At 45.8% G+C, this 14,079-nt stretch overlaps 1 protein-coding gene across 3 annotated transcripts in view; it reads right to left on the reverse strand.

Moving 5' to 3' along the window:
- Positions 1-1,514: 1,514 nt before the first annotated feature.
- The window catches only part of LOC142055239 (tubulinyl-Tyr carboxypeptidase 2-like), a 60,495-nt gene continuing 47,930 nt past the window's right edge, over positions 1,515-14,079 (reverse strand). For all 3 annotated transcript variants that reach the window (XM_075088930.1, XM_075088934.1, XM_075088935.1), the window contains 3 exons: positions 11,557-11,938; positions 9,528-9,643; positions 1,515-4,012 (listed from right to left, as the gene is read on the reverse strand). In XM_075088930.1, coding sequence (XP_074945031.1) covers positions 3,943-4,012; positions 9,528-9,643; positions 11,557-11,938 — 568 coding nt within the window. In that variant the 3' untranslated portion in view covers positions 1,515-3,942. The remainder of the gene's footprint in view (positions 4,013-9,527; positions 9,644-11,556; positions 11,939-14,079) is intronic.

A 14,079-nucleotide genomic window follows, 5' to 3' on the forward strand; every position in this document is an offset into this window, starting at 1 on the left:
GATGAGTATGCAAAACTGACTTTTAAGTAATAGAGACTTGGTTTTTAGTGCAGTGCTGGAAAACCTGCACCTGTGTGCCTGAAATCACATTCAGATGCATTTGTCTCCCAGACACTTGTTTGTCCTTCTTCAACCTAAGTTTTGGGATTTTCATCTGGGTTTCCTTTTCCTAACCATAGAATTACAGCTGTGATTACTTTGTGCTTTGAGAATAATGCAGGAAGTGCAGTGGTAGTAATCGCAAAACCAATTGAGTTGAAAAAGTACTTCGGTGTTACATTGAAAAATGTGACTACCTGCCACAACATTCAGCTTAAATTGCTTGGAATTTAGAAGGGGCCTATCTTTCTCATAAGTAATTGTAACTGAGGCTAACTTGTTAACAGTCAAGCGAATGCTGTAGATGACTGCCTCTTCAATGTTGGACTCTATTCAAATACTTGAAATCAGACATTCTCAAAGCTGGAGCTGATAGATGCAAACATACTTAACCAGCTGCAACAAATTTCTGGTAGATACTGGTTACAGCTGAAAACATTGCTCAGCTGTAGCAACTTGTGTGGCCTGTGTCAAGAGCAAGGTTTGCCAGCCTGGAGGGCTGCGTGGTGTCTCCAGTGCAGAGAGAAATTGGAGATGCTAACAGTCTGCCAGCAGGGCTGTAGAGCAGCAGAGGCTGCTGAACAGGGCAAGGTGAGTAATAGAGAAGTTCTATTTAGACTAAGCCTTAACTTGGGCATCACTTCTCAGGCTTGTCTAAAGCCTCATCACCTCCAAAGTACAGGTTTCACATCAGTTCCATTCTCTTACACAGAGCAGCACTTATTTGGGCCAGGCCAAACACCTAGTTATTTACAGTGCTGCTTTGAATCTTAAGTTTTATGCTAATTTAAAAGCAAATGGTTTTGAACTTGCTGATCAATGGTTTCCATAGTTGGCTTGTATTCAGATAGTGTGTTGCTGTGATGTTTTAAAATGGCCAGATTCCTCAAGGTAGTAAAGATGGCCTTCTGAAAACCATACCCCACTTCCATGGTAACTGCATGAAAGCATGAAGGCAGTAACATATGCTAATGAAGTAAAACAAATATAAGTTATTATTAAAGGACTATAGTAATTTGCTTTCCTTTACAAAAGGGGAAACTCTTACATCAAGTGTTTTCACCCATTGTGATGACAATAACATGGGGAAAGGGCCAAGGTACTACCAAAAGCAAAAAGCAGAAGCTGCTTGACATGATGCAGTCATCAGTGCTGCTAGTTCAGGAGTGTTTATTGTTCCATAACAATGTTTTGGTCTGTCTTCGTATAACCCATTAATGGTTAGCTATAGGGTGGCTTTAAGGGCTTTATGTTCAGTGATTTCTTTGTAGAACAATAAGATAGGTATTTAACAATCTTTAAAAAAAAAATCTGCTTTAGTTCATTCCCATTTGTCCTGTCTTGATTTTAGAAACAGTGATCTTTTCTGGAATAGACACCTGGACAGGATAAAAAAAATAACCCTAAGTCATTAAAAAAAGACTACCAGGATATTTTATTGACGTTTCATGCTGTGCATAAACATACAACTGCTTAAAAAAAGCCAAGAAGTCATGCATGTTTGCTACACTATTTGACCACTTTTCAGTAAGTTAGAAGAACAGTCACTAGAACCACATTTAAGACAAGTGCCATCGTAAGCAAATTTCAAGAGAATATTTCAGCTGAACTTGAAAGCAAAAACCAAAAGCAATTTGTCACACACCTCTACAGCATTAAAAAGTTTCAGTATAAGTTAGAGGTTAAGAGAAAGTAACTCAAATTGTGTTGGACAATGGTAAAAACTGTATACCAACCACCATTACTGGAGCTGAAGTTAACCATAGTTTCATAGAAAAAAAACTTGCAACATATCAGATATCCTTGTGCTACAGGATACAGCTGATCAAAGCAAGTTTTTCACATCATTCTACCCATTAGAAATTTAAGGGATACATGAAAAAAAATTTAGGTCACAAGACACTGAGCAGCACAAAGTTTAAAACTGAAACTCTGCAGCTGATATCAAATTACACAAGGCTTTCTACCAAAAGAATATTTCCCTCTCTTCAGTTCTACTCCTGAAGAAAAAAATATTCCTGTTGTGAACACAGCAGTGGAGAAGTTTGCAGAAAGATGGATAGGTAAGGCCTCCCTGTAATTGAAATGGTAATCTTGTATAAAGAAGTGTAACATGTTTGAAAAAATCTCTTTTCTAGACCTTCTGAAGTCTTAATTAATAGAAAGCCTTTTACTGTTTGAAGAAGGTTGCTGGGTCTCAGTGTTGTCATCCTGTCCTAGGTAGGTGAGATTCAGTGACTTTTTTGAGCAATGAGGTTGGTGTACAAGCAATTGTCTCCTCCTGTATCCATTCAGTTGCTGGCTGATACAAGCATTCTAGGAGCTTAAATCATTCAATTCAAGTAAGCATTATTGTCACTGTGTTACCATGTCCTGTCTTCATCAAGATCCAAAAAAAAGCAAGTGCCCAGGAGCAGGGGTACACAAGGCCCATGGCAGTATCATCTATAAACACAGCACAAAGGGTAGAGGCTGGACTTGTACAATAATCCAGTTTCTATTTAGGCACCTAATGAAATATTTTCAGGAATGCAGCACTCTAATGCTTCCAGAGAACTTCACTAATGCAAAGGGCAGACCCCAGTGAAAGTCTTACTGTATCATTTGAGAATGCTGCTGTCCATTACAGGTCCTTAGCTAAGTCTAGAACAAAAGGACTGAGTAGGGAGGAAGCAGGCAAGCTTGATTTTCAGCTATTTCAGACAAGCTTCCTTATGCAGGTCTGACTAAGCTGTTGTTACAACAACACATACAGAAAAAACTCCCTACAGCAGCATGGCAGAAGGTTAACTTCAGCCTGTGATATCTGATCTTAATATAAGATGTCAAGGCATCACTATCTGAGACTGCTCAGCCTTTCAAGGCAAGGTTCAAAGTTATAGACAAATGTTGAAAGAAAAGCATGTAGACTCAGGTTAGTAATTCTGACGGTTTTTCCATTATTCCAGGAACATACACAAGAAACAAACTGACTAGTAGGTGAACGCTTGTCTCTACAAAACAGCAATCTCTATGTTTTGTGCTTCAGCAGTGTAGTCCAGAAAGATTAAAAGCTTGTGACAAAGTATAAAAACATTCTGAAAGTTTAAAAATTCATTATTCATCAAGTACCATCACTTAAAAAACCAAAACCTCATATTTTGCCTGATAAGATGTCAGTGTTTAAGAATACATTTGCATATTACTATTACTTAACATCTTTCAGCAACATGCACAGAATAATAATACAGGTGGCAGTAAAACATCCAGTGCTGTTTTAATACTACCAGAAATGCTGGGAAACAGTACAAATTAGTTACAAAACAATACTACTGACAGTTTTGCATATCTGATAAGTTTAGTGAGGTAATGTTGATACTTCAAAAACTCATGCCACTTCTGCACTGCTTGTTTTTATTGCTAATTAAGTATTAATACTGAATATGACTTTTTTTTAAACTGCACTGCACCCCAGCACATCTTAACACTAAGAATATGATTCCTTAGTTATCCCAATGCTACTACCCAGCACAATGCCCAAATTCAATTAATGCTTGTACAGGGAAGTCATATTTGAAGAAACTCTCACACCACTGGAGTCACTTGCTACGTGATGGAGGGGAAAAAAATCTTATATCCCGATAAACCTAATTTTAGGTTCTCTTCACTGATGCCTTTTTTATGAATTAAAAGAAAATAAGTACTGCCACAAAAAAAAAAATCCCCCCTTCTATTGGCTAGGTAAAACTTACAATAAGAGTCCACAAGTTAATAAATAGTCCCATTCCTTTTTCCTTCCAACGGAGTGCGGGTAAAGTGCAGCGGGAAGCACCAGGGAAGCCCTCTGTCCAGCGTATGGCTTTGTTAGATGCGGAGCTGGTACCCTACCTCGTTGAGCGTGGCCAGGTCTCCTTTCTTGTCCATGACCGCAGGCCTGCGAGCAGAGGAGGGAAGAGGGCGCTGCTCACCAGCAATCCCACACTGCTGTGCAGGAGTAGATAGAGCAGTTGTCAAATCAGGAACAGTTTACTTCAAAATAGGAGTGACTAGATCGAATTTTCTCATCACAAGCACGATCCTGCTGAATTTGTCACATGAACTAGTGTGATCGAGCTACTAGTGTGGATTGCCTCTGAACCCATGCGCCAGCAAAGAACGAAACATCCCGCCCTGGGGTCCAGGATCTGCACCTGGAGGCGCCTCTCTCCCTCTGACTTGAGAGGGGGCCTAAATGAGCAGGTAAGGCTAGATACATCCCACCCGTGATCTTCCCCAGAGCAGGACTTCAGCTTTTAGAATAAAGTGAAAACCGCTGAAGGCAAACAAGCAAGGCCTCTCACATGGCCACAGCATGTTGTCTCTCTGAACCTGCCCCTTCCCCCTGGCTCTGTCTGTGTGAAGGGCTAGAGCCCACCAACTAGAAAACACCAGACAAAGTCCCTTCAGTCTCCAGGCATCTTACATTCTGATACTGAAGTGAATGGCTGGGCTGTAATCACATGTGCACCTAAGCTGTTAGGTCATTTAAGTATATCAACAACCTGAACCAAATGAAACCTTGAGATTGAGCCATCAGTCTCTCCCTATTTAGCAAGCAATGGGAAAGCTCCTGCAACAAAACTGAAACAATCCTGGTGATTTAATCTATGGCAGTGTCTAATCTGAGAGTTTATTCCAGGCTCTTTGCTATTTTCACATTAAGCCAAATGTTTGCTTTTCTAAAGGAAAATATTGTCTAAAATACACATTCCTCCTAGCAGACTCCACAGCATGTCTGCTTCACTGCAAAAACTCATCTAAAGTCTGAGTAGTACAATGTGAAGCTGGTAATGGCTCCAGTGCTTTCCTACAGGTCCTCAGACCTGGTTTCCAGCTCTTGCGTTTGCTCTTTGCGCCCTGGGTGGCAAACATGACCCATGAGTTTGCACACACAAGGCTGACGCTCACCTCCTGGTTGCATGCTGCCTGCCTGTTTCTGCCAAAGCTGCTCTGGGCAGCCCGCGGAGCCACAGGAGAGGCAGCACGCAGCAGGCAGGCTGTCAGGCCAGGGAAACCTTTGCCCTGCCTGTGGCACACTACTGGGTGCACACACCAATCTAAAAGCTGTACCACTGCAGCCCAAAGAGGTGGGGATGTATAGTTTACACATATACACACACACAGATGTGTGCCAGAGCCTCAGAAATACTTTTATTCAATTTTTGGTTGTGGTTTTTTGTTGGTTTGTTTTTTGTTTTTTTGTTGTTTTTTTTTTTTGAGAGCAGGGCTGGTAACACCAGATCCCTGCTGAGAATATGCACAGCATGTGAGAGCGGGGGACACTGCTGTGGACAACTAATGCTCTTCTGCCTAGTCACACATTGAATGCAACCTGGTTTTTTGCCACTTATCCAAGCACCTCTATTAAATCACCCCATCATTCTCTTTGCAGTACTGCCCTGAATCCTGCCTCATGTTTTTCTCTGTTTGTAAGTACTTCACAGAAGTGAAGGAGTCTTCACTGGTCTCTGTCACTTGCAGGGAGGGATTGTACCTGAAGAAGTCTTTGTAAGATAGTTTGGATTTTTCCACTTTATTCCTTCTGCCCAGTCACATCCCATCTGCTCTGAAAACAAGTTACAACCTGCATCCCTCAGAGCTTACACAGGAGCCAGAGACCAGCAAGAGATGTGCTGTATGTTCCAGTGTCCTTCCTCCCTCAAATTTAGGGATCCTCTTCCCTTCCCACCCTTTTCTTTCTCCCTCCCTCCCTGTAATTAAAGCCAGAATATGGTTTTAATTAAAGCACAGCTGGATGGTTTTACCTTCTCTGATTATCCAAGAGAGATGGGGAGTTACTGCACACCCATGGTGACATGCCCATTTCCATTCCATGACAATTCTCTACCTTGTATCTACAGACTGTCCTCCATAAGATTTCTCTTCAGGGTTTTAGGAAAAGGCAAGGATTTGTTGGAGCAGAGGCATCACAGCTCCTATCCTCCTTGGCTGGCAAGTGACCTGACATCAAACATCCCCTCTGAAGCAAGGACCGCTGCTCTACTGGCCCATCAGATCGCACCTCCTGTCCAAAGCGCCATGATGATGAGCGCAGAAAAAGCTGTGCATAGCTGCTTGGTACATGGTATTCATTAGCTGTCTGCATTGGATCTGCCCGATTTTGCACATCCTAATATAATATCCTTATGTAATCCTGGCTACTTGCACATCCCAATATAACGGACTAAGAGAATTTTCCTTTCAACAGCTGAAGTAGGGCAGAAGCACACAAGGCCAGTGTTGCTGTGATACTCACTGAGCATGCATGTGTTAAGCCTCAGTATGAAATTAAAAGGAAATAGGTCTGGTGAACTGACATTTAGGAGCAGCTTCAGGCTGCCACATGATGCTCCCTTCCAAACTCCTGTCAACACTCCCAAAGCCCTCCAGCTCCAAGCACTTCTGTTGAGGATGAAGCACTGTGTTACCAGTTTCAGCACAGTGGCTGGCTATTTACTGCACCCTCCTGGTTTGGGACTTCAGAGGACGGACAAGATGACACAGTAAAGCATCAGACTTACCAGACAGATTCACACCACCCTATAACCTCTTTATTCACCCCATCTGCTGGCCAACCTTAGCAGGATCACACCAACTGTGGGCTAAAAGCACATGGACTGTTACGGAGCTCAGTTAATGAGCTGCAATTTGACTACACACCAGTCTTCTAGGCAGGCACGTACTGCTTATTGCATTGCTACCCATGTACTGCAACGTACCTTATCTGCCTTGTAGCTGTATTTCCAGGCTAAAAGGCTATCATGGGCTTGCTAGCAGCCACTACCAGCATTTACCTAACAAACTAGTAAGGAACCCTTTAACCAGCTCTTAAAGGGTTGAGGCTGTAAAATCCACTTCTGCCCTTAAGCACCACTTCAGCCTTTGTCTTTCAGAAACAATCCAGCAAGGACGTTCCAGTTCACCATTCCAGTTCACATATTTTTCACTGGGAGATTTCTCCCAGCAGGCCCATATAATTTTATTGTTGACAAAAAACAGGCTGTAATAACAGCTTGTCATCAGCAGGTGAAGCCTCACAAATTAACGTGTTATTCAGCCCTTGCCAGCTCACGCCAGAGCTAAAACACTTGTCTCCTCCTCCCCTGCAAGCTCTAAAAAGCTGTAATTACAACATGCGAGCAAGAGATCCACAAAGAAACATAACAGTGTCAACAAGCACAGCTATTCTTTAGCTAGGATTTCAGCCTAAAGCCTAGCAAGCCTGAAAGTCTCTCCTCTTCTGTGTGTAACAAAGGCCTCTCACTGCAACTAGGTTCTCAGAGATCCATCAATATGCAGAAGAAAATACCCAATTTCCCCTCTTGTATTTCTCATCCTGTGTCATGTGTAGATGCTGGTATGTGTCATCCAGTGCATCCCTGATGAGGGGATGCCATTTCCCCTTCAGGTCTCGAAGACCTCCCATTGCAGAAATCGGCAGATCTCAACTTTGAAAATGAATGGGCTTTGTCACCAGTGGGGAATCCCTGCAACAGCACACTCCTCTGCAACGTCACTCCTGCTGGGGCAAAAGGCACAGTCAGCCTTCGAGCCACCAGCACCACTGCACAGAAGCATCATTTTTAACATCAGAAATGCAGTTGTTCTCCTTGGCATCACTTTTCTAACAGAGAGCAGCCTCTTGGGTCTGCTCAAGGGCCCTGGACCTGCCAAAAGCTCCTTCACTCCCCTTTTCCTTCCCAGCCTACTGGCCAGGCCCACGAGGGAGCTGTGCAGGACCTGCAGGGCTGACCGGCAGCTACGAACCATGTGCTGCAAGAGCTACCACCCGCTGTGAGATTATTCCATGCCTTCCACCAAAGCAGAGATGAAGGTCTCGTGTGGATTCTGCTCTCAGACTCCTGCTCTCCACATCATGCTATAGCTGGGTCCTGAATCTTGCTGTCATGGTGGCCCAGGTTTTATTTTAGAGTGATATATAATTCCCTCTAGATACAGAGTGACACAGCAGAACCACCAAGCAGGTAAGAGGTGCTGAAGCCACTACAGGGCCACCAGTATGTCACTTGTCTTTCTGTCCTGGAAAAGCCAAGGAGGAACCAGCCACTGCAGAGCAGCCATGTGCCCAGCAGCTCTCTCAGGAAACCAGCCCAACTGGCAAGCCTCCAAGCCCAGCAAGACTCACTCTTCTCTCCAGACATGTGATCCACTCCAGCAACTGCAGAGGCACTACCAGAAACCTAGAGATGAAACCATCCCTCGAAGCGAATCCAGAAGGTGAAGAAGCCTGGAGGAGCTGAGCCCATTACAACTATAATTATCCATGTGCTAAACAAGGAGTTCTCAGTGATGAAGCCCAAAGTACAGCATCATGGACTGAGTGTGAATTCACATGTAAAAATAAAAGCCTGCTGTGAAATCATCTGCTGCTAAAGTATCTTGAAGTTATCTTTAGAAGGTTAGTCTAATGTCTTTGTTAGCTGCTTCAAAATAAACAAACAAGTGCTGAGACAGTAGTCTGGGAGCCTATTTAAAAAGTGATGATCATAAATATGTGACTAATCTGGGTTACGTATAGGCTTTCACAGTTGTCAGCTTCCTGGCATGAAGCGGTACAGCTAAAATTCGACTCTTCCACACCTAAGGTATGGGAGTCTGAATGGCCAGTGTCTGTAAAAGGCCTGCAATCTGGAAGCTCAGTTTTATCCATTTAGAGGTATTGCATGCAGATAGTCCATCCTTCCCCACACAGTTAAAGAAAAACTATTAGCTACAATACACGAGGGATGTGGCCTGGGTTTTTTTTAAGCCTATTGAAATCAAAGAATACAATGCAAGTGATGTTTCCACTTTGGCAAGAAGAGGAAGGGTTTACTTTTTCACCATCCCTGTAAGTCAGCCAGTCCTCAACGAAACCCACTCCAACAGAACAGCTCCATACAAAGGCTCATCACAGAGAATCCAATTTCTGTCTCAGTGACCACGATAGTAAGGCACCCCACCATCGCTAGCAAATACATCCTCTTGTGTTTAATACCTATGTCTGAACACTCTTAAATGTGATCAAACTACTTTCCCTCGTGTACAGGTCCCCTGCACGCCAGGCTAGGTTCATTTCTCCAGAAAGGGGACTGTATTAAGACTGAAAAAAGAAAAGATGAAACCCACACTTCCACTTTCACAGTCATCCAACACCCCGTAGAATTTAACCAAGCAAAGGCCATAAGGGCCTCCAAGGACACCACACAGAGGGGCCATCGGGCAGCAGTAAGCACAGCACTGCCAGGACATCAGCAGTACCAGTGGCTTCTGGAGCCTCTTGGGCAACCAAGATACCTGGTGCAGTTTTCCTATACATGCCAGTGCACGCATGTAAGTTTTGGTGTATTATTTTGCTGTACATCACTCTCAACTTCTGACCCACCAGCAGTGGCAGCAATAATACTCACGATTTGTCTCTTCTGCATGCGCGTCTCTGAGGGCTGGCTTGCCTTCGGCGAGGGGACAATGACTTACCCCGTGATCTCTCTTTCATCGGAGAATGGGCACTTGAGGGTTTCAGAATCTGCAAGAGATGGGGGAGGGAAGGAAAAGGCGTTCAATAAAGGCAATGATTCACTGAAAATAAAAAATAAAAATAAAGGGCCTCATACAGTAGCAGGGACAGTACACAAAGAGCCTTCAGTCCCTTGGGGCTTATTCAAACCCTGCCCAGGTTAAGAGGAACCCAAAGCTGTTATCATGTGATAGCTCTTCGGGGGCCCCCTGCAAAAATTAGTTGGTGTCACCAATTCAGTTCCCAGCTAAATGCTGAAAAAAAGGTCTCATCCTCAGTTTTCTTCAGAGCTGGCAACAGCAAGGGATTAGAAAAATGGCTTTGAGCCTCAGCTGAAGGAAACTCACACAGCCAAATCGTCCTCTCCAGCTTTCCACTCTGCAAACAGAGGCGATGGCCTGCCAGGCTGGCAGTTCAACTCTGTGTGACAATGGAACTTTTCAGAATGTCTCCTGTCCATTCACATACTTGCCCACATTCCCCAGGCCCTCCAACCTCAGAAGTCCATCAGCACAACACTCACACTCTGGGCTATTTTTAAGACCTGATCTTCCAAAGTCAGTCCCTCACAATGGGAGCCCTCTGAATTAAGTGGCTTAAACTCTGAATTAACTGAAGGGGAGAATCAGATGCAAAGCCTTCAGCCTTCAAGGGTTTAGGGCGGTGGTCCTGGCCTCAAGGCACTTAAGGATTGGACTGAATGTCACAGCTCAGCACACACACAGAGCTGGTGCCTCTATCAAAAGCAAGTACTAAGTTCAGTAAGTCATCTACCCATATGGACTTCAACTAGAGCATGTTTCAGCTGTTTGCTCTCTAGATTATATTAAAAGTAAATTAACAGAGAAGACAGGAAAAAAAGCTTCATTACATCTGTAATCAAGCACATGTGCTTAAGGTGACAGTATGGTACAGTTGGCCCTCAAGACTCCTTGGCAGGGCAGGATAGGTGGCAGCAGGACGTAAGGTCTACGACGCCACTAGCGTCACTTGCCTCAAGGTCAGGGCAAGGGGGCAGGTGCCTCAGCCAAAAAGGCACACGGCTGCTACGTAGGAGCCATTCCTCAGTAGGGCAGGGGAAGGGAACCCAGAATAACTTGGACGCAATGCTGCATGCCTCTCCATGAGAGCCAGCCCCATACTTAGCAACACACCTGCTCTGCTCCTGCTGCCAGCAGCAGGCTGGAAAGGCACCAAATCCCCTTCCACCGTGACCACAACCAGCTCCTTGCCCATGCCAGCCCTGGAGGCATGGTCAGGGACACCCCTCATGCCCAAGGGCAGCCAAAACCTCTAGCTCCCTGGCAGCCTGCCTGTCTCCCCGTCATTTCCCTCCAGCATCTTCAGTCCAACCACCCACCAGAAAAGCACCAGCCTGTCAGGGCCTCACTTTCCTCACCCTTCGCATGCAACCTACTTTGCAATTTAGCTGAGGGTAGTGGGCATCCAGAAGCACAGGGCAAAGCCACTAGCATGCCTGTGAGGAGAAGTAACCACTTGACACAGCTGTCTCACGGCATCCCTTGCAGCTCAGGCACAAAGAGCAGAGATCCCTACCTGTGACCAGGCCACCCACCCCACCAGCTCCTGGCACACTGGTTCTTCCCAGCCACCTTCTTCCAGGGTCAGTGAGAAAAGCAAATTAGGCAATAGCTCCTTTATGGCAAGGGACAAGTATAGGTTTGAGTGTTTCCCAGGCTGAAGGGGAGATCTTTGAACTAAAAAGTAGCTGTAAGGGCTTGAAAACACACCAAACCCTGTGGAAGAACCACCAAGACAAATGTAAGCGCACCCCCAGTCCACCTGGTACCACCTTAATCTCAGACTGGGGTCAGCCTGCTGACACAGAGCAAGACCAACCTCTGCAGGATGGGATTAGGCACACTCAACTCTGAGTCCACCGCCCAGGCGTGCAGACCTACCTTCATCCTCATATCCCTGGCAAACTTCTCCAGCTCCTTCCTGACTTCTGTGCGCATCATTTTGGATATGTTGAGGACCAGCTGTTTCCACTCAATGGGCTGAAAGCTGTGCGGCTCATGTGGGACATATAATCCAATTTTTACTTTTTTGACTGAATGCAAGTACTTTTTATAGGAGTCTTCAAATTCAAAGATGAGGTCGCTCAGAGTTCGGTAAGTTAGGGGTTTGTCCATCAGATCTGATCGTCTGCTCATGCCCAGTGAGCCATACCGGCCGTTGCAGTAAATCCCGAGCACCACATGATGAAAATAGTTCCCTGAGAAGTGGGTTTTAAAGCTGATGGGGAATCGTTCCACAGAGGGCTGCCCGTTCGTTAAGTATCTGGTGTGCACTGCGTCAAGGCAACAATGGCACTGGAAAAGGAGCGTGCACAATTACACCTGTAAGACACCTTTAGCATGTTTTTTTAACTGCCAGGACAAGTGCTTTCTTGTAAACACAGATTTATTCTCACTGTGCCCCAGAAACAGTTAATGCTGCCAAAGCCCATCTCACTGCTTGGAGAATAAGATGCAACGGTTCAGCCAGGGAAAGGCCTGTCTCTTAAGCTCTTGGGGGAAGGAAAAAAACCACAGCAGTGTTTGGGTCAGCACGCCAGAAGAAAGACCACCCTCCCCAGATCTGTGGGAACTCCCCCATTTGATACCAACATCAAACTCCCATGCTCCTAAAAGGGAAGAGTGTTTCCCTCCGTTTTATGCTGGAGCTTGGTATGACTCAGGTTCTTGATCCTCATTTTCCCACATCTTCAAACAGTACCAAAAAAATCTGAATTTATTCTTCTCCAGGGTGACAGTCTGCCACCTTTCCATCTGTAAACCGGCCCCTCAGCACGGCCACTCCTCATACAAGAATGGTTTTGCATGTTACGCTTGTAACAGATTGCTGAGATGAACAAAGTAAAGCTCCCAGGCAGATAATTAATTAGATAAGCACAGAGACATGGTCAGGAACAAATGCTTTAAAAAGCAAAACATGTCCTCTGAATCACTGGCTGGCCATTTCAAATGCACCACATGCAGAGGCCAGGGCCAAGCTCCATAACAGTGTAGTAGGTGACCTCAGAGAGGAACTATGCACAGGTCCGGGTCGTCTCCTCGGGAGGCTGCTGGCCTGTGCCAGGGGGAGGCAAGACTGAGATTCCCTCACGCAAGCAGGTTTGCATCAGTGTATGCGTTGCACGCAGCTCCCTGCTGCTAATCCCCAGACAGCTGAAACCCACCCTGGCTCCATGTGCTGACATCCAGCCCCTGGGACAGCAGGCACCCTTTCCCTCTGCAGCTGAGATCCCCACCCACGCCTGGGGAATGGAGGAGGGATGACCAGAAAAGGCTGCAGCAAGACACTTCAGCCCAGGGTTACTCCAGCCAGAGGCACCTGCTGTAACCCTGGAGCTATCCCCAGAGGCAGACATGGTCAAGGCGGTCAGCCAGGGCACAGCAACTACAAAATACTTTGGCCTGAGGGGCAGCACTGCCAGGATAGCATCAGGGCAGCCTGAAGAACAGAGAAGTGGGGTCAATCCCCTCTGGAGCTGCAGGGACCAGCTCAGACCAGGGTCCTGCTCTGGGGATCTCCAGCATCCCCTCTCCCCCCCACCCCATACCCAAAAAGGAGGTCTTTAACAGCAGCAAAACAAGAGCCACTGCACAGCTGAGATGCCCTAGGATGTTACTGCAGCCAGCCTTCCTCCCCTGCCTGCACAGCACAGCTGCCTGACAGCTGATGGAAACTGAGAACACAAAACGCCTTTGTACCAATACCATAAAACACAGTTTGGGTTCAGCTCTGGTTCTGCCCAGCCTGACACCCCACCTCACCACCAGTGCAACTCCCCGGGGTGCTGACCCCCTGCCCACACTTCCTGTTTCACCTCCTCTCTCTACAGGGATGCAGGAAAAGCATCCAGCGGTTCTCATCTGTCTCTAAAGCATTTTTCCAAGCGGGTATTTGACCCACCTGACACTTGTTGAATTTCACATATTCACAATTTTGCCCTCCAGGTGAGCACAGAAACCAACTAGTAGGAGATCCGTGGACTGTCCAAAATCTGAAGTCAAGAGCAAGGAGTTAAACCTCTATACAAAAAAAGGCAAAAAACCCACATTGGCCAAAATATTTCAGAACAGCCACAGGGAAGCTTTTCAGTTCCATGTCAAACATATTTAACCGTGTTCAGTGCTAGATGTCATCAGTTTTAGCAGTCTGGAGAAAATATATTAGAGGGTATAGGAGCGGACAGCACCATAGGCCCAGCTTCTGGTGCACTTCAGTGTCTGCACAACAGCAAGCCTGGACAAGCGTGCAAATCAGAGTGCAGACCTCCCTACAACACACCCAACCCCTCACCCAGCCAAGGCTACGTGAGCCCACCTCTGCCCATCTGCTGCCCCATGTATATCAAACACAAGCACCTGCAGCAACTGCCAAAGCTCACCCCAATACCAGCTACACTGACACAG

This window comes from Phalacrocorax aristotelis, chromosome 3 (genome assembly GCF_949628215.1).
Source record: "Phalacrocorax aristotelis chromosome 3, bGulAri2.1, whole genome shotgun sequence".
Classification (NCBI taxonomy): Eukaryota; Metazoa; Chordata; class Aves; order Suliformes; family Phalacrocoracidae; genus Phalacrocorax; species Phalacrocorax aristotelis.